Source organism: Schistocerca serialis, chromosome 2, assembly GCF_023864345.2.
Source record: "Schistocerca serialis cubense isolate TAMUIC-IGC-003099 chromosome 2, iqSchSeri2.2, whole genome shotgun sequence".
NCBI classification, from domain to species: Eukaryota; Metazoa; Arthropoda; class Insecta; order Orthoptera; family Acrididae; genus Schistocerca; species Schistocerca serialis.
The window spans coordinates 844,866,422-844,893,861 of NC_064639.1; the positions used below are offsets into that span (position 1 = coordinate 844,866,422).

General features: G+C 41.3%; 1 protein-coding gene across 1 annotated transcript in view; it reads right to left on the reverse strand.

Annotated features, from left to right (window-relative positions):
- Window positions 1–27,440, reverse strand: part of LOC126455828 (uncharacterized) — a 222,137-nt gene that overhangs the window by 45,553 nt on the left and 149,144 nt on the right. Inside the window, exons 5-7 of the mRNA XM_050091589.1 lie at window positions 25,432–25,537; window positions 16,046–16,134; window positions 1,299–1,365 (exon numbers count right to left, since the gene is read on the reverse strand). Coding sequence (XP_049947546.1) covers window positions 1,299–1,365; window positions 16,046–16,134; window positions 25,432–25,537 — 262 coding nt within the window. The remainder of the gene's footprint in view (window positions 1–1,298; window positions 1,366–16,045; window positions 16,135–25,431; window positions 25,538–27,440) is intronic.

Here is a 27,440-nt window from a genome sequence, read left to right on the forward strand (position 1 = left end):
AATATCAATGACACAGTGCTTGGAACTTCACATGTTGATGAATACCTTTCAGCAAACAAATCATTATACAAAGTGGTCAGGTCAATTTCACATCCTAAGTAACATAGAGCATGTTTATGAGTCTCTTTGGAGCATAAACAATTTTAGGAAAAATGGAATTTACCACCTCTGAAGTGTCCATATGTGCAGTATTACTAGGGACAACCACACATTACTTGTGCAATAATTGGCTGACATTTCTTTAAATTAGAAGCCTTGTTACTGTTTACCACATTTGCAAATTAAATATGGTATTTAATGTCTCCACCTCTAATCATCATCAGTGGTCTCATTTTAATTCTATAAATTATTATTCAAACTTTCAGTAAGTTTTCTGTTTTAGGCCTAAAATCTATAACATTTATCTCACTTTGATGTGATTTCGCACTTAAACTGGATTAATTCTAAATATTATACTGTAAAGGTTGGCCTGCTTTTATGCATTTTATGACCTGGCAGCATGCTGTCTCCAAAGTAGTCAAAAAATATCCTCCTTTGTCAAAAGGCCACTGTTTTTAACACTTTTCCTAAGAATGAAGTAGAACATGCTCTATAGCTATATTTCGCAACATGTTATGCATCCTGTGTGTGGTTTGAGGGTTGTATTTTTGCATATTGTTCTTCACACCTTTTTCCACTTCACTCTCACCTTGTATTACAGATATTCACAAAAAAAAGAAATTTTGAAAAATGAATGTTGCCACACTCACTGTGAGATGCTATTCATTTTTTTAAAAAAGAATTTTCCTGGTTTATGTAGAACGGTGAAATCAATATGGTTAATGGATACTCACAGCAGACATTATAGACAGAGTACCATGAAATGTCAGTTATTGTTGATTTATTGTATCTCATAGTGTTAGAAATAATGTGTTAGAAAACGTAATGACAACATTTGATTTGATCAAATTTGCATGGCAGTCAGTTGAACTGTAAGTTGCAATATAGATTCCATGCCTTTAAACTGGAAACAATAGTCTGAAATTACAGCTGTGACTCAGTTCTCTGTTCCACTACACTGACTCTGTACAAAGGCAAGAAACTGATCTAAATAGTAATATAATCATTCATCCACTGTAACCTGTAACGGAATTAGTCTACAACAAGAAGCTTTGACACTACACTACCATTTGACAAATTCTGAATACTGGGTCCAGCAGAACTGTAGAGAATTTAGTAACACACATTTCTCTATGACTTAACTTGTGGAAAATAGTTAAAAATATGCAATTATGTAGATGCTTGTGATGAAATCTTACCAGTTTCTCCCTGGTGGTACTGCAAACATCCAGCTGGAGCCCTCTGGTTGAAAACAATCTGGGACACCTGCACTATCAAATAATTCATTTACTATCACTTCTACTGCTTTTCTTTCAATGGAAGTTGCATTTCATAGAATTGTTTAATAATTTGCTGTTATATTTATATGTATTATAAGAAACTCACAAATAGTATTACAAATAGTACAAAAATACACTACTTTTCTGTGACTTAGTTTTTCTCTTACTATCTCAGTTCAATGGCAAAATTATTTAACAATTCATTTTAGTTCTTTGCAGCACAACATATAATTTTAATGTCTTTTTCAAAAGGAAACTGAAAACTATTAGTATCTGAAGAGAATAGTGATCAGCTGGAACAAGGCTGAAATATTTAAAATAGACTTGAATCTTAGTTTTAAGTACAAACTTATCCATGAAACTGAGGTTGGGGAACACAAAAATAATATGCAAGAACCTGCAAGGAAAGAAAAGTTGCTTCATGTCAAGAGAGAGATAAGAGGATATCTTTATTTTCATTTTTTTTAACGTGATAATAGTCTCTTGTCACTTTCTAGTCATCATTCCCAATATCTTGTATCGTTCCCACTCAATTGGAAGCAATTTTTTCTCACTCTCAACAGTCTAACCTATTCTGTTGAAATTTAAATGTTACCGGTATGCAATACATATGGTTTCTATAGATGTTGCTATGTGTATGTTTCCAAATCAACTGTTAGTAGTTTTGTGTTATTCTCTGAATATTGAGTTGTGAATGAGGTTTTTATGTGCTTATAGGTCATGCCTGTATGGTCAGACCACTTCCCAATAGGTTATGGGCCCAGGTAAAGTGATCAGCAAAAACATTTCTCAATTAGATGAAAATTTACATCCATAAGCTTAAAAGTTTGGAAACTGGTAAGTCACTTAACCCTCTGAGGCATAGTGGCTCTGTTTCAGTCCACCTAGCCTCTTCTTTTTCAGCCAAGTGACATTGTGGCTTCTCAAACCTACATAGTGCTGTCATTGCAGGAATTTTTGTAAATAGGACCAGAGTCTGCTTCTTTGGTATAAGACAGTTTCTAATGCTGGTATTTACTTACATTGTGTTGCCTGCTGTTCAATTCACTCATGCAAAACATTTCTTGTGCATATACAAGGAATATATATATATATATATATATATATATATATATATCACAAACATACACACAAAATTCAAGCTTTCGCAACAAACTGTTGCCTCATCAGGAAAGAGGGAAGGAGGGGAAAGACGAAAGGATGTGGGTTTTAAGGGAGAGGGTAAGGAGTCATTCCAATCCCAGGAGCGGAAAGACTTACCTTAGGGGGAAAAAGGATGGGTATACACTCGCACACACACACGTTTTTTCCCCCTAAGGTAAGTCTTTCCGCTCCCCGGATTGGAATGACTCCTTACCCTCTCCCTTAAAACCCACATCCTTGCGTCTTTCCCCTCCTTCCCTCTTTCCTGATTAGGCAACAGTTTGTTGTGAAAGCTTGAATTTTGTGCGTATGTTTGTGTTAGTTTGTGTGTCTGTCGACCTGCCAGCACTTTCATTTGGTAAGTCACATCATCTTTGTTTTTAGATATATTTTTCCTACGTGGAATGTTTCCCTCTATTATAACCATATATATATATATAGACACACACACACGAAAGTGCTGGCAGGTCGATAGACACACAAACAAACACAAACATACACACAAAATTCAAGCTTTCGCAACCAACGGTTGCTTCGTCAGGTAAGAGGGAAGGAGAGGGAAAGACGAAAGGATGTGGGTTTTAAGGGAGAGGGTAAAGAGTCATTCCAATCCCGGGAGTGGAAAGACTTACCTTAGGGGGAAAAAAGGACAGGTATACACTCGCACACACACACATATCCACCCGCACATACACAGACACAAGACATGATATTTAGATATATTTTTCCCACGTGGAATGTTTCCCTCTATTATATATATATATATATATATATATATATATATATATATATATATATATATATATATATATATATATATATATATTAGTACGACGTCACCCACTTCTATCCTGCATATATAATTTTTTTTTTTTTAAATGTCGTAGATATGATGTGTACTATGTTAATATACGAAACAAAATATGTAGTTAGCACAATATGTGCAAAACTACTGTGGCATCATTTGGGGCCACGAAGAAAGTGGCATTAAGAAGCGTCCCATTTAAACTCCTGGGAGTCCTAATAATTTCTGAGAGTGAAAGTGATTATGATGACAATGATGATGATAGTTTTAGTAGTGATTATGATGTGCCTTTATCTTCTCTTGCCACTAACACATGGAGTCAAATTTTTAGTGGTGGTATAAAGTGTCTTGTTGTAAAGTGCAAATTGAAAGATGAAGGTAACACATGGCACCACATAGTTTCTTTTCAGTGATTTTCTGTGATAATTTGATTGAAGATTTAGTGTTTCAAACAAACTCATACACCACTCAAAAAGTGAAACCACTTAACCTCTAACCAAAGACGAAATGTTAGTTTTTCAACCAATAAATTCTTTCGTGGAATTAAAACAACCTCATAGTTACTATGACTGTTGATCTTGTCATGAAGTGCTAAGGCATAATTATGTAAGTTCACTCATGACCCTAAATAGATGTGTTTGACTACTATCACATATTCATTTCAATGATGCCAAGATGGGATTCTCCTAATTACAATAAGCTTTATAAGACCATTGCTTGACATATTGACCAATAATTAAGCACGGTGAAATTCAAAGATAGAATTATTTAATAAGCAGTACATTTCCAAGAAACCCCTCAAAAGAGGATATAAGGTATGGCTTTGAGCTGATAAATTAGAAATTGTTTACGGGTTTCAAGTGTACACTGGGAAAGAAAGATTCAGCTGAGGTTAATTTAGGACAAAGAGTTATATTTGATTTATGTGAGGGTCTGGAAGTGAATTGTTACCATACACTTTTTGATAACTACATCACAAGTTTGTCATAAGTAGAAAAGCTAACACAACATGAGATGCCAAGTTGTGGTATTGTCAAGCATGATCGCAAGGTTTGCCACAACCGGAGCATGAGAAAGAGCTCAGTAAAGGGGACTCTGATTGATTAGTGAGGAATGATGGAGCAACCTGTATAAAATGGAAGGAAAAAGGAACTGTAATGGTTTTATCTACCATCATTTCTCTAGGTGACATTTCTGTTGTAAGCAGAAAGGGTGCTGATGGTAGCATAAAGCAAATTGCTTGTCCTAACATTACTAAGGCATATTGTGTGAATTTGGGATGTGTTGACATAGCTGATGTCCTAACATTGCTAAGGCATATTATGTGAATATGGGATGCATTGACAAAGTTGATGTGATGATCATTCTAGACAATTGACAGCAAAGCAAAAAGATCCTGGATAAGATTGTTTTGGTATTTTGTTGATGTATCTGTTGTGAATTCATTTATTTTGTACACACTGTGCAACACTAGTAGGAGTTTATGACTCAATGAATTCAGAAGGAATGTCGTAACTGATTTAGTAGGTATTATAAAATTGAGAGATTTATCAGATCCATTATGTAGTACACAATTCCCTTAGAGATTCAGCCATAGGTCCCCATGGAAAAAGATAAAGGTGGAATGAAAATGCGCACCATACTATGGGCCTCCAAAACATTGTGCATACTATAGTATGAAAAAGACCCCTTATAGATCCAGATGAAGTTGTAAAACATGTGATGTAGGCCTATGCTTGTCATCTAACAGGAAACATTTCATTCCTTTCCATAATTAGCTGCATATTTGAGTGTATGTAGGGTATGTTGTGCATGTTTTATATATTGTGGATCCTGCTAAGATTTGCTGCAGTGGCTTCAAATGAAGCCACCTCCTAACTTCTATGCAAATGTAAAAAAATTAGTAACTTGCTATTTTCATTTCCTTATTGGGTAATTGATTTACTTTAATCAAATGCAGTGATTTTATGCTCTGTGCCTCAAAGGATTAACATGACGCATATAGAGCATATGACTGATACATAGAGATGGAGTAGAAATGCTCTCATTTGATAACTACAACACATGGAAAATACAAATTGAAGCACTACTCACCAAAAACAACAGATGGGGATATATATATGAGCTGCTCGCAGTTGCACAAGCTATATAGAAAGCTTAGCTAAGAGCAGACAGAAAAGGAAAAGCAGGCTTGATTTAATCCATCAATCCCACTGACCTGAAGAAAGTACAGAACTGCACTACGTCATGTCTGGTATGGCTTAAACTCGAATCTTCCTACGCATACAAAAAGACATGCTCACAAAGCAATAGTGTGCAAAAGCCTCACACTTCCAAAAATGCAATCTAGTAATAACCTGACACATTTTACTAAATTCCTCGATGCTGTGCATAAGTTACAAGCAATGGATGTTGAAATAAACAATGATATGATGTCAATAATGCTGCTCTATAGCTTTCCATATAGCTCCAACAATTTTACATGTGTTATTGAATCTACATTTACATCTATAATCTGCAAAATCATCATGAAGTGCATGGCAGTGGGTACATCCCACTTTGCCAATTACTATATATCAATTACTATGGTTTCTTCCCATTCCGTTCACATATGGAGCACGGAGAGAATGATTGTTTCAATGCCTCTGTGCATGCTGCAATTATTCTCATCTTGTCCTCACAATCGCTGTTGTGTGAGTGATATGTAGAGAATTACAGTATATTCCTAAAGTCGCCATTTAAAGCCAGTTCTTTAAACTTTGTTAGAAGACTTTCTCAGATTAGTTTACTCATATCTTCAAGAATCCACCAGCTCAGTTTCTTCAGCACCTTGATAACACTCTACCATGGATCATACAAAACTGTGACCATTCATGCTTTCCTTCTCTGTATATGTTCAGTATCCCCTGTTAATCCAATCTGATATGGGACCAACCCATTTGAGAAATGTTCTACAACTGGTCATGTGAATGATCTGTGAGCAAGACCCTATGTAGAATGACTGCACTTCCCCGGCTTTCTACAAATAAACTGAAGTCTGCCAACTACTTTATCCATAACTGAGCCTGTGTCATCATTTCACTTCATATCCCCACAAAGTGTTACAACCAGGTTTTTGTGTGAGTTGGTCGATTCCAGCAGTTACTAATTGACATTAGTCATAGGATACTACATTTTTCCATTTTGTGAAGTGCACAATTTTACATTTTTAACATTTAAAGCAAGTTGCCAGTCTTTGCACCAATTGTGACTCTAGCACGCGTCACACGGGTGGACCATATTATGAAATAGGTGGGCCTAACTTCGAGTTCATGTTGATAAATATGAAGGACAAAATATAATTTAAAATCTTAATTTATGCACCTTACAAAATTCTGTTAATAAATTCATAGCAGACATCATGAAATGCCAAATTTGATGTGTAATGCCGAGCTATTTTAATTTTATAAAATAAAGTTTGACTTTGAATTTTGATTCTGAAATTGGTCTGTTACCAAATTACCTGAAGTATTCTCTAAAGTTTTTAGTTACATCAGGAGATGAGTCCAATTATCATCCTATAACTGCCTCTCACACTGAGTCTTGTCCAAACAATCTCACACACAGCTTCAATTTCTATCTCTGTGGATGGATTTGAGTTTCTTGTCTGCTGTGGCAAATACACTACCTCTACTTCCCATTTGCCTAGCTTTTTGTTATACAATTAAATTTCCTCAAAAATTCTCACTACTATCAATTTCAGGTTTCAACCAGCTTTCTGAGCCCAGTATTATGCGAGCTTCACTGCTTTTCAAATGGTTCAAATGGCTCTGAGCACTATGGGACTTAACATCTATGGTCATCAGTCCCCTAGAACTTAGAACTACTTAAACCTAACTAACCTAAGGACATCACACAACACCCAGTCATCACGAGGCAGAGAAAATCCCTGACCCCGCCGGGAATCGAACCCGGGAACCTGGGCATGGGAAGTGAGAACGCTACCGCACGACACGAGCTGTGGACACTGCTTTTCAGGAGTGCTTCAAACTCTGCTATTTCCTTGCAAATGCATCGGCAGTTGACCATTAGGATTTTAATACTCTCACCTGTTGGAGGCATTTCTTTTGATCTTCTTCTGGATTTCCTTCAGCTGTCATTATCTGGATTGGATGGTGAGTTGCCTAATCTAAAAACACCCGTACATGGATCCCACACACGGTCAGCTATGTGAGTAGCAGCTTGTGGTGTGTAGTGCACACCTGACCCACTTAGGGGACCCTACAGTTCTCATACCTATGGCACAAATTCAGGAAGTCACAGCCTAGCTTGCCATAGAACCTTCAAAGTCTCTGGTTCAGTCCTTCCACTCAACTCACAACCATAGAGCCACAATTATTCTGGGGATAATGCTGATAATTGTGAGCTTCATTGAAACTCTATGTGCCAGGTTATTCTTCTCAACCTTCTCTGCCAGTCAGTGGAATGACCCAAGTATGACCTATGGGGCCCAATGACATAGCATCATTTGTTCCAACGTGTTTCACAATCTGCATTTGGTTGCATCCTGTTCCCTCAATGTTTGCCAAAGTAGCCTCTTCAACATGTTGAGTGAGGGTCTCCAGTCATACACACTGAATGCACCTGGTGACCTTTCCTGTCTCTTGCTGCCATTTCCCTAAGGGGTACCATTTTTCACCATATGGTTGAATTGATGACAATTAACAGATCCCTACCCTTTTGCGTTTGCCTCCTCTTGACACCGGACGAAACAGATTCCCCCAAAACAGGTGAAGTGAGTCCTATTGGCTCAGTTTCAGTTTCTGTGAAAGACAGCACCTCAAAGTTAGGGGGATTGGTGCAACACCCTGAGTCCTCCACAGTTCCCATCCACCCAGTACAGGACGCCTAGATCTACCATTGAAATGCCACCCACAGTCAAGCGGATGAGTAATGACAGATCCCATACATTCTGCAGAGGAGACGGGATCCACAGGAGTGGATAGTAATTGATGTACTTATGGTACCAGTACCACAGTTACTTGACTCTTGGGAGCTCTTACAATGCAACAACCTTCAGCAGCTGCCAATTATTTGACAGTAGTCAGGGCAATTTCCAGCCCCTTGTCTATTAGCTCATACCATGTTCAAGAAAGGCATTCACAATGCCGCTGCATTTTAACTAGTGCAATGTATTATGGGATAGTGAACAAATAACTTTAAATTAAGATCAATGATTATCTTTTAATCTGTTGAACAAAAAAGTTGCTAATTCCCAATATGAACTGAAGTAAATACACAAAGTGAGATTTCTATTAAGGCAACAGAAAAACCTGTGGTAAAATTTATTAGTTTCCCACAACTTTCCGAGATTAATATAGGTGTTAGCAAACTCGAGGACAAGGTTAATTTACAATAAATGTAGATAATATATAGAGCTACTTCCCTTTAAGGTAAAACTAGATGTAACACAAGTCTTGCGCATAATATGTAAAAGAGGCCATAGGGAGCACTGACGTCCTCTTTTTTCCAGACTCAGAAAACTCACAATTATAAATTTATACATCTATGTGTCTGGAATCTATATCAAAAACAATATTTCAGAGTTTATTGCCAGAGGGGAAATACATGACAACAACACCATGGATAAGGGTAATTTAGACATACCACGCCACAGATTAGCAAGAACAGGAAATTCCCACAAAGTTAACCCTCTCAAAATGCCAATTTATGTTCAGTCTATGGATATAATTTTTTTTAAATTAAGTGGTACAGATGGCTGTCAGATCATCCATTCTATGACATTAAAGAATTCTTTGAGGTGCCTGAGGAGGATATTAGCATTTCAAAGTTGTCTGTAGTTAAACATATTACTGTGTGCTATGGTTAATTGTGTGTAATTACATAGTGTATACAATAAACAATACAATAGTATATTATATTATAGTATAGCTTATTGCATTAACTTTTAGAAGCTATCCTGGTGTAATTTGGTACACTGCCATTCTTGAAATGTATTCTCTAATGTACTGACACTTGTGTATTTTATTATTCTGTATGTACTAGTACATCCTGTATGACGAAGCCAATATCACTGTAAAATGATCTATGGTGAGTAAAATTCTTGATTCTTGATGCTATCTTGTACAGTCACTAAATCACATACGCCGTTTTGTTACAAATTAGATTATGCAAATGACAATGATAGCTTCCAAAACTTTAAAAAATGCACGGTCATGAGCATCGATATCAGGCCCGGATCTGAGGATGGGAAAGGGAGGGGTGCAAGTTGGGGTATTTCAGGGAACACCAAATTCATACTGTTGAAAAAAGCCTTGTGTCACAAAGGACCTAGAATCCAGCTGAAAAAAGCCTTGTGTCACAAAGCACCTAGAATCCAGCACACGCTGGCCTACTATCGATTATTCATATGGATTTTGAACATTTTTGAACATATTCTAAGTTGATTTCTGAACAAATCATAAGCTGGTTTTTGAATGCATGCATAGTGTAGGTGATGTCTCTGCCAGGGGAATTACGATCGCAAATAGATATAAAAAACTTTCCCGCAGACACAAGGGACTGAGCCATACGAGCTTAGCTGAATAAAACCAAACCCGGGAATGCCAATCGCTGTTTGTTTACGTGGTTCATTGGGTATGCGAATGATCAGCGTTGTTATAATCAGCGAAATCCATGGTTTCAGAGTGGAAATAAACAAATAACATGAATAACAGATAGGAAAGATTACATACTATCTTCTACTTGCATCCAAGAAAATGAAAGTTTGACAGAAAATAATGTTTGCCAGATCGCTACACTACCCGCCGTACAGTACCCGATTAGTGACCGCTTTACGGTCTATTCTGGGAATAGCGCGAAAACGCTTTTACGAACATGGAGTAACGTCTAACCAGCGAATAAGCGCGGGATAACTGAACCTGTGATTCCGGCAGGGCTCGTGAATTTTCCGGAGAATAAGTTTTTACAATGGTAGGAATAGTTACCCCCCCAATGAACCATGGACCTTGCCGTTGGTGGGGAGGCTTGCGTGCCTCAGCGATACAGATAGCCGTACCGTAGGTGCAACCACAACGGAGGGGTATCTGTTGAGAGGCCAGACAAACGTGTGGTTCCTGAAGAGGGGCAGCAGCCTTTTCAGTAGTTGCAAGGGCAACAGTTTGGATGATTGACTGATCTGGCCTTGTAACAATAACCAAAACGGCCTTGCTGTGCTGGTACTGCGAACGGCTGAAAGCAAGGGGAAACTACAGCCGTAATTTTTCCCGAGGGCATGCAGCTTTACTGTATGATTACATGATGATGGCGTCCTCTTGGGTAAAATATTCCGGAGGTAAAATAGTCCCCCATTCGGATCTCCGGGCGGGGACTACTCAAGAGGATGTCATTATCAGGAGAAAGAAAACTGGCGTTCTACGGATCGGAGCGTGGAATGTCAGATCCCTTAATCGGGCAGGTAGGTTAGAAAATTTAAAAAGGGAAATGGATAGGTTGAAGTTAGATATAGTGGGAATTAGTGAAGTTCAGTGGCAGGAGGAACAAGACTTCTGGTCAGGTGACTACAGGGTTATAAACACAAAATCAAATAGGGGTAATGCAGGAGTAAGTTTAATAATGAATAGGAAAATAGGAATGCGGGTAAGCTACTACAAACAGCATAGTGAACGCATTATTGTGGCCAAGATAGATACGAAGCCCACACCTACTACAGTAGTACAAGTTTATATGCCAACTAGCTCTGCAGATGACGAAGAAATTGAGGAAATGTATGATGAAATAAAAGAAATTATTCAGATTGTGAAGGGAGACGAAAATTTAATAGTCATGGGTGACTGGAATTCGAGTGTAGGAAAAGGGAGAGAAGGAAACATAGTAGGTGAATATGGATTGGGGGACAGAAATGAAAGAGGAAGCCGCCTGGTAGAATTTTGCACAGAGCACAACATAATCATAACTAACACTTGGTTTAAGAATCATGAAAGGAGGTTGTATACATGGAAGAACCCTGGAGATACTAAAAGGTATCAGATAGATTATATAATGGTAAGACAGAGATTTAGGAACCAGGTTTTAAATTGTAAGACATTTCCAGGGGCAGATGTGGACTCTGACCACAATCTATTGGTTATGACCTGTAGATTAAAACTGAAGAAACTGCAAAAAGGTGGGAATTTAAGGAGATGGGACCTGGATAAACTAAAAGAATCAGAGGTTGTACAGAGATTCAGGGTGAGCATAAGGGAGCAATTGACAGGAATGGGGGAAATAAATACAGTAGAAGAAGAATGGGTAGCTTTGAGGGATGAAGTAGTGAAGGCAGCAGAGGATCAAGTAGGTAAAAAGACGAGGGCTAGTAGAAATCCTTGGGTAACAGAAGAAATATTGAATTTAATTGATGAAAGGAGAAAATATAAAAATGCAGTAAGTGAAACAGGAAAAAAGGAATACAAACGTCTCAAAAATGAGATCGACAGGAAGTGCAAAATGGCTAAGCAGGGATGGCTAGAGGACAAATGTAAGGATGTAGAGGCCTATCTCACTAGGGGTAAGATAGATACCGCCTACAGGAAAATTAAAGAGACCTTTGGAGATAAGAGAACGACTTGTATGAATATCAAGAGCTCAGATGGAAACCCAGTTCTAAGCAAAGAAGGGAAAGCAGAAAGGTGGAAGGAGTATATAGAGGGTCTATACAAGGGCGATGTACTTGAGGACAATATTATGGAAATGGAAGAGGTTGTAGATGAAGATGAAATGGGAGATACGATACTGCGTGAAGAGTTTGACAGAGCACTGAAAGACCTGAGTAGAAACAAGGCCCCCGGAGTAGACAATATTCCATTGGAACTACTGACGGCCGTGGGAGAGCCAGTCCTGACAAAACTCTACCATCTGGTGAGCAAGATGTATGAAACAGGCGAAATACCCTCAGACTTCAAGAAGAATATAATAATTCCAATCCCAAAGAAAGCAGGTGTTGACAGATGTGAACATTACCAAACTATCAGTTTAATAAGTCACAGCTGCAAAATACTAACACGAATTCTTTACAGACGAATGGAAAAACTAGTAGAAGCCAACCTCGGGGAAGACCAGTTTGGATTCCGTAGAAACACTGGAACACGTGAGGCAATACTGACCTTAAGACTTATCTTAGAAGAAAGATTAAGGAAAGGCAAACCTACGTTTCTAGCATTTGTAGACTTAGAGAAAGCTTTTGACAATGTTGACTGGAATACTCTCTTTCAAATTCTAAAGGTGGCAGGGGTAAAATACAGGGAGCGAAAGGCTATTTACAATTTGTACAGAAACCAGATGGCAGTTATAAGAGTCGAGGGACATGAAAGAGAAGCAGTGGTTGGGAAGGGAGTAAGACAGGGTTGTAGCCTCTCCCCGATGTTGTTCAATCTGTATATTGAGCAAGCAGTAAAGGAAACAAAAGAAAAATTCCGAGTAGGTATTAAAATTCATGGAGAAGAAATAAAAAGTTTGAGGTTCGCCGATGACATTGTAATTCTGTCAGAGACAGCAAAGGACTTGGAAGAGCAGTTGAATGGAATGGACAGTGTCTTGAAAGGAGGATATAAGATGAACATCAACAAAAGCAAAACAAGGATAATGGAATGTAGTCTAATTAAGTCGGGTGATGCTGAGGGAATTAGATTAGGAAATGAGACACTTAAAGTAGTAAAGGAGTTTTGCTACTTGGGGAGCAAAATAACTGATGATGGTCAAAGTAGAGAGGATATAAAATGTAGGCTGGCAATGGCAAGGAAATCGTTTCTGAAGAAGAGAAATTTGTTAACATCGAGTATAGATTTAAGTGTCAGGAAGTCGTTTCTGAAAGTATTTGTATGGAGTGTAGCCATGTATGGAAGTGAAACATGGACGATAAATAGTTTGGACAACAAGAGAATAGAAGCTTTCGAAATGTGGTGCTACAGAAGAATGCTGAAGATAAGGTGGGTAGATCACGTAACTAATGAGGAGGTACTGAATAGGATTGGGGAGAAGAGAAGTTTGTGGCACAACTTGACTAGAAGAAGGGATCGGTTGGTAGGACATGTCCTGAGGCATCAAGGGATCACAAATTTAGCATTGGAGGGCAGCGTGGAGGGTAAAAATCGTAGAGGGAGACCAAGAGATGAATACACTAAGCAGATTCAGAAGGATGTAGGTTGCAGTAGGTACTGGGAGATGAAAAAGCTTGCACAGGATAGAGTAGCATGGAGAGCTGCATCAAACCAGTCTCAGGACTGAAGACCACAACAACAACAACAGGAATAGTTACAGAGTTAGTGATAACAAGATTGCTTGTTAGAACGACGAAGAAGAAGAAACGGGGATATCACACAAATTATACGAAAGAATATTACGATTCCAAATTTATATAAATATTTCGTACTACTACTTTTCGATCTTATGCTTGAGAGACTGGAGCATATGAATGAAATGTGAAACTATTTCCTATCATAAAATTTTTTGTTTGTAGTAGGCCTAACAGGCATTTGATATTGGTACTTCGTGAACTATGTTTTGTCGTATTATTTATGTAAATGAGGTATATAAATATGATCATTTCTGCCAAAAGCATCTCGTTTCTTTGGCGTTACATTAGCTGCATTATTTGAAGAGCCTATTTCGTTTTATCTAACAGCGACAAACGTAATCAAATCTAGAAACCACACCAGTCATGGGTAGCCTACTATTCATATTAACAGCCAACAGTGGTTGTTTTTGAAGATCACTGCCCTTCAAATGAGAGAGGCAATGGTAAGAAAATCGGTTAAAGCATTTAATTATCCAGACGAGTCTCATTCGCATCCTGCATCAACAGAATTTCCATCCCTATCATTTGTCACTACATCAGGCACTCGGTGACCGTGATTTCTAACATCGTACAGAATTTTATCGGCTTGCCATTCAGCAACTAAGAGACGAACTTACGTTTTTCCAACATGTGTTCTTTAGTAATGAAGCAACGTTTACTAATTTAACTGGCCGACTGGGAGCGGGAGAGGCATCACAGGACGTTTTAATTTCCTATGTCCTCAATATAGGCTTGATGGCTTCCATTACAAAACATATACGTTTGAAATACAGTGACGTGCGATAAATAATGCTGTGGGCAGTGCACTTTGGCATACTTAAGAGCTAATAACATGTCTTACATTTCCCAAACATACATGTTTAAAAAAAACACACTCTTCAGAAAGATGTGCGCTACAAAATGAAAATATTTTTGAAAAGTCGATTTTTTTTAAATTTTTACGTGTTCTCTCAAACGCTTCAGTGCGCAACAGTATGCAAAGAGCTGTGTAAATGTCCTAGACGAAAATGTAGTAGCTAATGAATATCGCAATTTCATACATTCGTGGAACTAGTTCATCAGTTTTCTTTCCAGAAGTCTGAAGTGCCGATCAACAACTTCTTTCATTATATCGACGACTAGTACACCTTGAAAATGTTGAAGGGTGCTGAATGTCGTCAACAAGAAGAAATAACTATCGTAGTCACATGGAACTTCAATGACTTGATTCTTCTCCGTATTCTAATCCGTACTCTAAATTATGACGTAATCCAGATCGTTGCTCAAAAAGAATGGTTTCTCACAGGAAAGAGATAAGTTATCAGGTCGAACATTTCAGATTTTTAATGAGTACATGTAAGGAAAGCGCGTTACGGAACACTTTTCTCTGGCTAGCGCTTCCATCTGAAATCAAAACTGAATCTTTCCACGTATTTTTTTTTTCAAGTAGTGAAACAATAAAGCAGTTACTTCGTTCTGAACCCTCTTGGTAAGTCCTTCATGATAAGTGATCACCATAACTCCATCAATAGAAAAAATTGCCTCTCACAAAATTATCCTTCATATGGTTTCCTAAAGAAAGTTCACAAAACTAACCTCAGTAAATTATTTTGTAGAAATAAATTTGTTTTAGTAGAAATTTTTGAGTTGCAACAGTTCAAGATAGAGGTTTTAGCTGTATTTGGCTAATGAAAATAGTTGTGGGTTTCGGTCATGGCTACCAAAACGCATCAGAATCACAAAAAAATATTACATTTAATTTTTATTTTACTTGAGGGACGTTGCGTTAGACATCCTGCTTTTTTCTTAAATTTTGGTTATCTATTTGTGTACGCAAGGTACTACAAAGCTGCAATGTGACGAGTATTTGATTTATGTGTAATTAATATCCACATGTGTACAATATGTCACGGTCCAAGAGACATTATATTACAAACACGACAGCATTAAACTGATAACGGGCCGTTGCACACAATACGTTCCCGATATCAAACCACTCAGCTAATATCCATGAGCAACTTTGAATAATTTGACTGTAGGTTTCATGTCCACCCCGCATATTCCCAGAACAAGCAAAAATGATACATTACGTCAGCGCCTACTGTCGTGGCTGGGTCATGTCAGCTGAAAGTGAAATGGTGTAAAAAAAACTGAGTGTGAGTGTAAAGCAGCGGAAAAATATTTATATGTTTTAGTGCCCTTAAAGAAAAGGTTGTTGAGACACAAAGCTGGAATGAAAATATTACATGATTAGAACCTCTGCATATCAGGTATCCAAGTAACTAAAAATCCATCAGCTACAATTGATGGTGTATCATTTTTGAGAAGAAAAGATCACAAAGTGCTATGAACTACAAGTAACAACAAAGGAGGACCATTCTACAGTATTTCATAGTTTGGCATACAAACCTTAATTTCCCATATTCGGCTCAGGTCGCTTCTGCTCAAATTCATAGTAATACTGATTGGGTCTCTCACGCTGTCCACGTCAAAGTACACTGAAAACAGAAATCAAACATGATGATCACTGAACATAAAGATATGGAAATAATTAGTCATGTAAACCATGAAGCTGCTGTTTTGTTTAAATTCACGTTCCAAGGTTTTTGCACTATTTGTATCGGAATTGTGTGGAACGAGCCAGTTTACATAATGCAGTACCTCCGTTGCAAGTGGCAATGGCCCATCAAGTTTGCAAGTCTATATCGTGCACTTCGCCTCGATGCATAAATTCTCAACTTCACTGGACTGAATGTAGCTGTGCCCACTGAAACAATGGGCATAGGATTTTATTTTCTTCGGGTTATTCATACGTAATGTATAGCCTATAAAGTGAAATGGCGTTTTAAAATGCAGTATGCTGCCTAAACTCCCCATTGAAATTATAAGGAGGAGATTCTGAGAGGTCGGGTAGTGGCTGGTTAATTCCAAATATTGCGTTATCAATCAGCATAATACATTATTACATTAAAGGTTAGCCGTTTACAATTATTTGGATCTTGCTGTATTTCACGTGTGTCTAAAAATTACCACATTATAAAATTTACATGGTTCAAAATGGTTCGAATGGCTCTGAGCACTATGGGGCTTTACATCTGAGGTCTTCAGTCCCCTAGAACTTAAAACTACTTAAACCTAACTAACCTGACGACATCACACACATTCATGCCCGAGGCAGGATTCGAACCTGCGACAGTAGCGGTCGCGCGGTTCCAGACTGAAGCGCCTAGAACCGCTCGCCGCCGCGACCGAACCCAGTTCCCTCTGAGCAGCCATAGCGTACGGATCTCCGTGCCGGCACGTTCACAGGAGCTCAGTCTGTCAGTTCACCTGATGATGGCGACATGTATGATCGCCGAAATATTGTGCCCGTTGGACACTGTAGACCGGCAGTACACCCGTGGATATTTTGATTATCAAATACGCCGGGAGAAACTCAAGAATCACACTATCTCCCCTACTTCGTGATAATACACTCCTGGAAATTGAAATAAGAACACCGTGAATTCATTGTCCCAGGAAGGGGAAACTTTATTGACACATTCCTGGGGGCAGATACATCACATGATCACACTGACAGAACCACAGGCACATAGACACAGGCAACAGAGCATGCACAATGTCGGCACTAGTACAGTGTATATCCACCTTTCCCAGCAATGCAGGCTGCTATTCTCCCATGGAGACGATCGTAGAGATGCTGGATGTAGTCCTGTGGAACGGCTTGCCATGCCATTTCCACCTGGCGTCTCAGTTGGACCAGCATTCGTGCTGGACGTGCAGACCGCGTGAGACGACGCGTCATCCAGTACCAAACATGCTCAATGGGGGACAGATCCGGAGATCTTGCTGGCCAGGGTAGTTGACTTACGCCTTCTAGAGCACGTTGGGTGGCACGGGATACATGCGGACGTGCATTGTCCTGTTGGAACAGCAAGTTCCCTTGCCGGTCTAGGAATGGTAGAACGATGGGTTCGATGACGGTTTGGATGTACCGTGCACTATTCAGTGTCCTCTCGACGATCACCAGTGGTGTACGGCCAGTGTAGGAGATCGCTCCCCACACCATGATGCCGGGTGTTGGCCCTGTGTGCCTCGGTCGTATGCAGTCCTGATTGTGGCGCTCACCTGCACGGCGCCAAACACGCATACGACCATCATTGGCACCAAGGCAGAAGCGACTCTCATCGCTGAAGACGACACGTCTCCATTCGTCCCTCCATTCACGCCTGTCGCGACACCACTGGAGGCGGGCTGCACGATGTTGGGGCGTGAGCGGACGACGGCCTAACGGTGTGCGGGACCGTAGCCCAGCTTCATGGAGATGGTTGCGAATGGTCCTCGCCGATACCCCAGGAGCAACAGTGTCCCTAATTTGCTGGGAAGTGGCGGTGCGGTCCCCTACGGCACTGCGTAGGATCCTACGGTCTTGGCGTGCATCCGTGCGTCGCTGCGGTCCGGTCCCAGGTCGACGGGCACGTGCACCTTCCGCCGACCACTGGCGACAACATCGATGTACTGTGGAGACCTCACGCCCCACGTGTTGAGCAATTCGGCGGTACGTCCACCCGGCCTCCCGCATGCCCACTATACGCCCTCGCTCAAAGTCCGTCAACTGCACATACGGTTCACGTCCACGCTGTCGCGGCATGCTACCAGTGTTAAAGACTGCGATGGAGCTCCGTATGCCACGGCAAACTGGCTGACACTGACGGCGGCGGTGCACAAATGCTGCGCAGCTAGCGCCATTCGACGGCCAACACCGCGGTTCCTGGTGTGTCCGCTGTGCCGTGCGTGTGATCATTGCTTGTACAGCCCTCTCGCAGTGTCCGGAGCAAGTATGGTGGGTCTGACACACCGGTGTCAATGTGTTCTTTTTTCCATTTCCAGGAGTGTACAAAGCGAGCTGCTCTTCTTTGTACTTTTTCGATGTCATCCGCAACAAATGCAAGCTTGGACATAAATGCAGACGCTAGTCAAGCTTGCAGGATGGGCTGTTGTATCTGACCACGAACGGCACCAGTGCAGTGTCCTCAATACGTTGCACGTGTCATTCATAGACGTAACAGTTTTTTGTGTAGTTTTGTGTCGGAACTAAGTGAATTAGAATGTGGGCAAATTCTTAGTGCTCGTATGGTGGGGGCTTCCCGAAACCATGGTAGCTGAAGTGTTTTATGCTTCAAGAGCCACCTACCGAAGATTTATACCGCATACAAGGAAAGTGGAAAAACAACATCCGCTAAACCACCACGCGGAAAAAGTGTGTTTCGAGTGATCGAGACAGACGGTCATTTAACAGAACTCTGACGAAAAATAAGAGGACGACAGGTGCAAAAATCACTGTAGAACTGAAGTCTAACTAGCAAGCCCTGCCACCACCAAAAGAACAAGAAGGGAGCATCATAAGCAGGGAATGGAAGGGCAACTGGAATTCCAGAATCACTCGTCAGTGATACAAATACCCATAACGGGAAAACGTGGTATCTAAGCCATAAAAACTGGACTATGGCATATCGAAAGAAGTCATTTGGACGGATGAGTCTACTTTCACACTGTTCCCAACTACTGGATGGGTTTGCGTCCCAAGAACGAGACATGGCAGAAATTCGGTTATGGTTTCGGCAGCCATATTGCGGCATTCCGTGAGGCCCATGGCTGCACTGCTAGGTCGCATTACTGCCAGGGACTATTTGACCACTCTGGCTCATCAGGTCCACTCCATAGCACTTTGTTTGTTCCCCAATGGCGACGCTGTGCTCCAAGGCGACAGTGCCACTGTTCATACAGCTCGCATCGTCCGGGTCAGGTTCTGTGAGCACGATGATGAATTAACGCATCTCCCCTCCTCCCCTCCAACGTTACTGACTCTTTGTGGGCCGGCCAGTGTGGCCGAGCGGTTCTAGGCGCTTCAGTCTGGACCCGCGCGACCGCTACGGTCGCAGGTTCGAATCCTGCCTCGGGTATGGATGTGTGTGATGTCCTTAGGTTAGTTAGGTTTAAGTAGTTCTAAGTTCTAGGGGACTGATGACCTCAGATGTTAAGTCCCATAGTGCTCAGAGCCATTTGAACCATTTGAAGTGTTTGTGGTCTAGTTTGGAGAGAAGGTTGCGTTATCGCTATCCACCTTCATCATCAGTACTTCGACTTGCCACTATTTTGTAAGAGGAAAGGTCTAAGATTCCCTTTAAAACCATACAGGAGCTGTATTTATCCTCTCCGAGACGATTGGAAGCTGTTTTGAATGCCACCGGTATTCCTACTGCATATTAGGCATGGTAATGTGTTTCCATTTTTCGTACACCTCCTATATGTACTGGGTAGGTTGTAAAAGGGCTCAATTTATGAACATGCATAAGGAGCTGCTTGTCAAAAAGTCCTTTGATTCATTGTTAAACTCTACTATGTCACTCACAATAGATTTAATTTGATGAGGCAGGTTGTTCAATACATGTGATCCCAATTAGCTCATACTTTCTGTAACAGAAGTAAATCTTAGAAACTTTTGTAGAAGTTCCTGAAGACCTAATGTTATATTCATGATTTCCTCTATTTTTAAAGAATTGTTAGACATGATAAAGGACATTAATGAATGTGCTGTGAGATAGTTGTCAAAACACAAAATTTTTCGAGGAGGTCTCTGAAGCTGTTCTGTAACTGATGTTAGCAGATGATGTTCTCATATCACGCCATTGCATCCTGAAGTCAAGCTGGTCCAGAAAATGATTCTGTAACTCATTAGCGAATGGAAATTTTTAGAAAAAACTGATTTCTTCACTTCGAAACGTCATATAGCAGTAATCAGTCGTCGAAAGCATTTTTGTGACTCAGAAAGTCAAAGTTGTGTCTTTAACTTCGAAGCAGCCTTTAATGTATTGTTTTTATTATGACTGTCCACCCCGATAGCTGAGTGGTCAGCGTGACGGATTGCCGTCCTACGGGCCAGGGTTCGATTCCCGGCTGGGTGGGGAATTTCCTCCGCTCAGGAACTGGGTGCTGTGCTGTCTTCATCATCATTTCATCCCGATCCGGCGGGCAGGTTGCCCAATGTGGCGTCGAATGTAATAAGACCTGCACCAAGGCGGCCGGACCTGCTCCGCAAGGGGCCTCCCGGCCAATGACGCCAAACGCTCATTTCCATTTCCATCATGACTCAATACTGCCAGCTACAGCTTACTCGGTAACAGCTGTCACCATGTTGAACATGATTATGATGTTTCTTACACGGCTAGGATTAATTGCTCTGTGGAACCGTTCAATGGTTGGTTGGTTGCTTGATGATTTGGGAGAGGGGAACAAACAGAGACATCATCGGTCCCGTCGATGTAGGGAAGGACGCGGAACGAACTGTGCAGTGCCCTTTCAAAGGATCCATCCCGGCATGTGCCTGAATTTCGGGAAATCAGGGAAAACCTAAATCAGGATGGCCGAATGCGAGTCCGGTGTACTAATCAGTGCGTCACCTCGCTCGGTGAACCGTTCAATAAGAATATTATAAAAGCATAACTTTCGGAAGACTCTTCATGGATTTTTGGATTATCAAAAAATGGTTCGGATGGCTTTGAGCACTATGGGACTTAACTTCTGAGGTCATCAGTCCCCTAGAACTTAGAACTGCTTAAACCTAACTAACCTAAGGACATCACACACATCCATGCCCGAGGCAGGATTCGAACCTGCGATGGTAGCGGTCGCGCGGTTCCCGACTGTAGCGCCTAGAACCGCTCGGCCACCCGGCCGGCTTGGATTATCACAATTGCGTGACAATTAGTTACTGTCTGAATGAATCCGTGTTTGATTATAACAGCGAATTTAGGATTAATTGCCAAATTTCCAACCACAAAAACAGAAGTAAAAATAATTTCCATATATTAGTTTCTCCATATTTGGATGACGCTGACTACGCAACTCGCTCTCTCTCTTTGCTTGTGTCTGTGTCCTGCACTTCGCAAGGTCGGCAAAGATATCGTCTGATTTGGCAAAGTTAATTGAAGGGGTGGCCGGATGCTCTTCCTGTCACCACCTCGGTGGATGAGCCGATGAGGAAGACAACACAACAGGATGACGAGGACATCACAACACCGAGTCCCTGAGCGGAGAAAAATCCACCACCCAGCCGGGAATCGAACCCGGGCCACCTTGCGCGGCGTTCCGTCGTGCTGACCGCTCAGCTATCGGGGCGGACATGCTGACTACGCCACTATCGTTCAGTTAATGAAAATCCGCTCCGGTTTCTTAATTGGTGCTTTATTAAGTGCACACACGACCGGTTTGGGCCTTTATATTAAGTCATTATCAAGTTTATCTGAAACTGCCATATATAATATATGGTATATAGATATTCTTGTAAATAATAATAGATAAGAGACAATGCTTATATAATAAGAGTACAAGTACAGGGAGAATATACAATTTACTTTATGCTGTAAAGAAGCAGCGTCAAATGATAAAAGGTAGAAGTTAAGTGGATTTAAAGAAAAATCGCTCCCAATGATATCTTGAGAAAAATGGGCTTGATGTAACTATAAAAAGCTGTACAATCCAATACCTTCAGACTGTTCCATTGGTTAAGGTAAAAAGGGTTATTTGACAGATTTCAAAATTACATTATATTTTTTTCAGTTTAAATCCTAACAGTAAAGGATAAAACTGGAAAAGTCAAATAGATTTAAAAAATTTCGTGCCCAGTGACGTCATGCGAAAAATGGACGTGTCGTAATTATAAAAACGGTACAATCGGATACATTAAACTTATTAACATGATTAAGCTAAAAGAGTTATTTTCTGACGTGTTTCAGAATTACAAGTGTAAAATACGATTAGTTGCAATGAACGAGGCGTCCTTGTCGAGCGTAAATTTTACTCGTTACAGAGACGAGGACGCCCCGTTCGTAGCAACTATTTTACAGTTTAATTAATTCCAAGTAATTACTTTTAGCATTTAATATGAGACACATGCAGCTTCATTCTGAAACACATCAGCAAGCGAAAGCATGTTAACAATTTTAATTCATCGTATTGTACAGTTTTTATAATTACGACACGCCGGTTTTTCTCGTGACGTCATTAGGGGTGATTTTTTTAAAATTCACTTGACTTCTACTGTTTTTATCGTTTGACTGTGCTTCTCTACAGCATAACGCGTTAAGTTGTATATCGTTAAGTTGTATATCCCTTCTCCACTTATACTCTACATGTACAAAGCATTGTCTCTCTTCTACTGCTATGTAAAGGAATATCTACACTGACGGAAAAAATAGCAAACCAAGAAGGAGTTGTGCGACATAAACGAAATTGGCTGGCGTGTTTGTACATCTGAAACATGAAGTCTATTCAGACTTCGTGTCAGTCGCTAGTAGCGCCACTATGAGGATGCAAATCAGTTTTGCTTTAAAATACACGCTGTAACGATCGTGGGCGTTAGTTACGTTTGAGATTTCACATGGCGAACTGACGTTAGTCAAGAATGCCTTTAAGGCGACAAAGACGCCATTAACAATACCTCACTGTGTTTGAACGAGATCGTGTAATAGTGTTACGAGAAGCCGGATGTTCCTTCAGCGATACAGCACAAAGACTTGGCAGGAATGTAGCCACCGTACATCGATTGCTGGCAACGGTGATCATGACTATGTACGGTCGCAATAAGACCGGTCTCCGGACGCCCACGTGGCACAACTGAGAGGGAATGCCATCGTGTTCGGCGTAAGGCTTTGGCGCATCGAACTGCATGTGTAGTAGCAATTTGAACAGCAATTGGCACCACAGTGGCACAACGAACTGTTGCAAACAGGTTACTTCAGGGACAGATCCAAGGCGCCCTATAGGATGCATTCCACGGACCCCAAACTATCGCAATTTGCGATTTCAGTGGTGTCAAATGAAAGCTCATTAGAGGACAGTGTCGAGCTCCTTCGTGCTTTATAATGAAAGCTAGTTTTCCCTGGGTGCCAATGATGACCGTGTGTTGGTTAGAAGGAGGGCAGTTAAGTGACTGCAAACAACTTGTCTGCGTGCTATACGCACTGTACCTACACCTGGAGTTATTGTCTGGGGTGCGATTTCGTATGACAGCAGGGACACCCTCATGGTTATCCTACATACCCAGACTTCAAATCTGTGCGTCAGTCTGGTGACTCGACCTGTTGTGCTGCCATTCATGAACAGCATTCCAGTCGGTTTTTTCCAACAGGATAACGCTCACCCACATACCGCTGTCGTAGCCCAACATGCTCTAGAGAGTGCCGACATGTCGCCTTGGACTGCTTAATCGCTACATCTGTCTCCAATCGAGCACGTGTGGGACACCATCGGACGACAACCCCAGAGTCATCCAGAAAACAGCGTTAAGCGTCCCTATATTGACCGACCAAGTGCAACAGGCATGGAAGTTCATCCCACAAACTGTCATCCGGCAGCTGTACATTAGCAGCTGCACATTTGCTTGCTTAGTTTCAACATTCCGGCGGTTACACCGGTTATTAATGCATCAGCATTTCAGATTTCCAATGGCTTATCTCGCGCTTACATTAACCTGTGCCGGCCGCGGTGGTCTCGCGGTTCTCGGCGCTCAGTCTGGAACCGCGCGACTGCTACGGTCGCAGGTTCGAATCCTGCCTCGTGATGACTGGGTGTTGTGTGATGTCCTTAGGTTAGTTAGGTTTAAGTAGTTCTAAGTTCCAGGGGACTGATGACCACAGATGTTAAGTCCCATAGTGCTCAGAGTCATTAGAACCATTTGAATCATTAACCTGTGATCTTGCGACGGTAATCACTTATACATGTTACTTAGACAAATGTATTTCCGAAATTTCATTACGCTACGTTAATTATTTTTTGTGATGCGATTTTTTTCCCTCAGTTTATATACCCATCATAATATATCCGGAAGTTTCAGATATACTTGACAAAGGCCTAATGAAAAGGCCGAAACCGCTCGTGTGTGGTCTTAATAAAGTTCCAATTACGCAACTGGAGCGGCTCTTCATTAGTTCCCATGTAGACAATGCACCCATGTCTTGCGTCCAAGTGGCCGTGCGGCTCTAGGCGCTACAGTCTGGAGCCGAGCGACCGCTCCGGTCACAGGTTCGAATCCTGCCTCGGGCATGGATGTGTGTGATGTCCTTAGGTTAGTTAGGTTTAATTAGTTCTAAGTTCTAGGCGGCTGATGACCTCAGAAGTTAAGTCGCATAGTGCTCATAGCCTCTTGAATCCAGAATGGAGTTTTATAATCTCCTGCACAAGCCTGTAACACGTTGTTGGTAGAAATAAGCAGGAAACTGGAATCACCAGGTACTCAAAAACAAAGTGAAATGGTATTTTATTAGTCCTACCTTCCTTATCAGATCGTTAGGAATCGGGGATGGAAATTCCACCTAAAACTAATGTTCATATTAAAAATGTGTTTTAACTTTTCCAGTACTGGTACAGAGACAGCTGTAATGATTTCTGAAATTATTAATGTTACTGAAATGCTTAGCAGATCAAGACAGCAGCTGAGCTGCGTAAGAGGAACAGTGGTTATCTTCAATGTATCTACTTTTCTCCTCATATACAAATAAAGTAATTTAAAAGTGACTCTCATGTTTATCAGCGTGAGTGAATTAGCGCTAGGCATAATTTGTAGTTACTGTGCTTCAGAAAATTTGCTTGCAGTGGTTGCGTCTGTCTTTTAATACATAAACTGACTCTTTCCACATCCCTGAACATTATTCTTAATGATGGGATACACAGAAAACGATGTATCAACAAACGAATATATGAATTATCTTTTTTCAAAAGCATAAAAACTAACTTACTGTGTTGTCCACTGTTCTGGCCGCATAGCGTGAGCTGCCTCGCTGGTCCTGCAGACATGAGGAACACGTCGGAGTCACACACGCCAGTGCGCCGGTTTGGCTGGCCCTGCAACCACACACACTTGTCACACTGATCGATGGTTCGATCAACACTAAATACTGGATTGTCACAATTAAAGTGCAGCTATTCACGGAGGTCCAGTCTGTGTTGTAATTATCATACGGCAGAGGAACTTGGTAGATGCGCTAACGTGTTAATATGGAACCGATTTACGCTGGAAAAAAATTGGTTCCAGCTTTTGCTGCGAAGTGCAAGTCTGACGCTGTACAGCATCTCGTCGATGTCTCTGGTGCTCATACTGAATAACCTGTGTAAGTGGCAGTTAATTAAAAAATCAGCATTTTGCCTTTCTCATTTGTTTTACCTTTCCAGTCCACGTCCCGCTCTTAATCCATTGCAAATAGTAACATTTCTATATGTCTTTCTTGCATTCACAGAACCAGATTTGGAAATGACGACTGAGACGCCAGGTACCGCACCACGCAGGTTACATTTAGCAAATAAAAATAAATACACCTCAAGCCAGAATCAAACCCACAACCTCCTTCACGCTAATCAAAAACGCTACCCACTGCACCAGCTGCACAGCACTGCAGCCGCTTCCTGACTGAGATAGTTACCGTGGAGGTTATTACAGTGTTGCCAGATTGCCCGTCTTTAATGACCATTTACTGCCGCAAATATGTGCAGGACGAAATTTTGTGAGAAACGTATGTGTATTGCTAGTATGTGAGGTATTACGCTGCGAAGTCCGAGTGCACGAAGTTTTCTTCACTCTGTAGATTAGATTAAGTCATGTGGCTGGAATAGTAGACGGAAAACTACACTATGTGATCAGAAGTATCCGGACACCTGGCTGAAAATGACTTAAAGGTTCGTCGCACCCTCCATTGGTCATGCTGGAATTCATCATGACGTTGGTCCACACTTAGCCTTGATGACAGCTTCCACTCTCGCAGGCATACGTTCAATCAGGTGCTGGAAGATTTCTTGGAGAATGGCAGGACATTCTTCACGGAGTGCTGCATTGAGGAGAGGTATCGACGTCGGTCGGTGAGGCCTGGCACGAAGCAGGCGATCCAAAACATCCACAAGGTCTTCTATAGGATTCAAGTCAGAACACTGTGCAGGCCAGTCCATTACAGGGATGTTTTTGTCGTGTAACCACTCCGTCACAGGCCGTGCATTATGAACAGCTGCTCGACCGTGTTGAAAGATGCAATCGCCATCCCCGAATTGCTCTTCAACAGTGGGAAGCAAGAAGGTGCTTAAAACATCAATGTAAGCTTGTGCTGTGATAGTGCCACCGCAAAACAACACAAAGCGCAAGCCCTCTCCATGAAAAACACGACCACACCATAACACCACCGCCTCCGAATTTTACTGTTGACAGTACACACGTTGGCAGATGACCTTCACTGGGCATTCGCCATACTCACTCCCTGCCATCGGATCGCCACATTGTGCACCGTGATTCGTCACTCCACACAACGTTTTTCCACTGTTCAATTGTCCAATGTTTACGCTACTTACACCAAGCGAGGCGTCGTTTGGTATTTACCGGCGTGATGTGTGTCTTATGAGCAGCCGCTCGACCATGAAATCCGAATTTCTCGCCTCCCGCCTAACTGTCATAGTACTTGCATTGGATCTTGATGCAGTTTGGAAGTCCTGTGTGATGGTCTGGATAGATGTCTGCCTATTACACACTACGACTCTCTTCAACTGTCGGCGGTCTCTGTCAGTCAGCTTTTGTGCTGTACGTGTCCCTTCACGTTTCCACTTCACTATCACATCGGAAACAGTGGACCTAGGGATGTTTAGGAGTGTGGAAATCTCGCGTACAGTCGTATGACACAAGTGACACCCAATAACCTGACCGCGTTCGAAGTACGTGAGTTCCGCGGAGCGCCCAATTCTGCTCTCTCACGATGTCCAATGACTACTG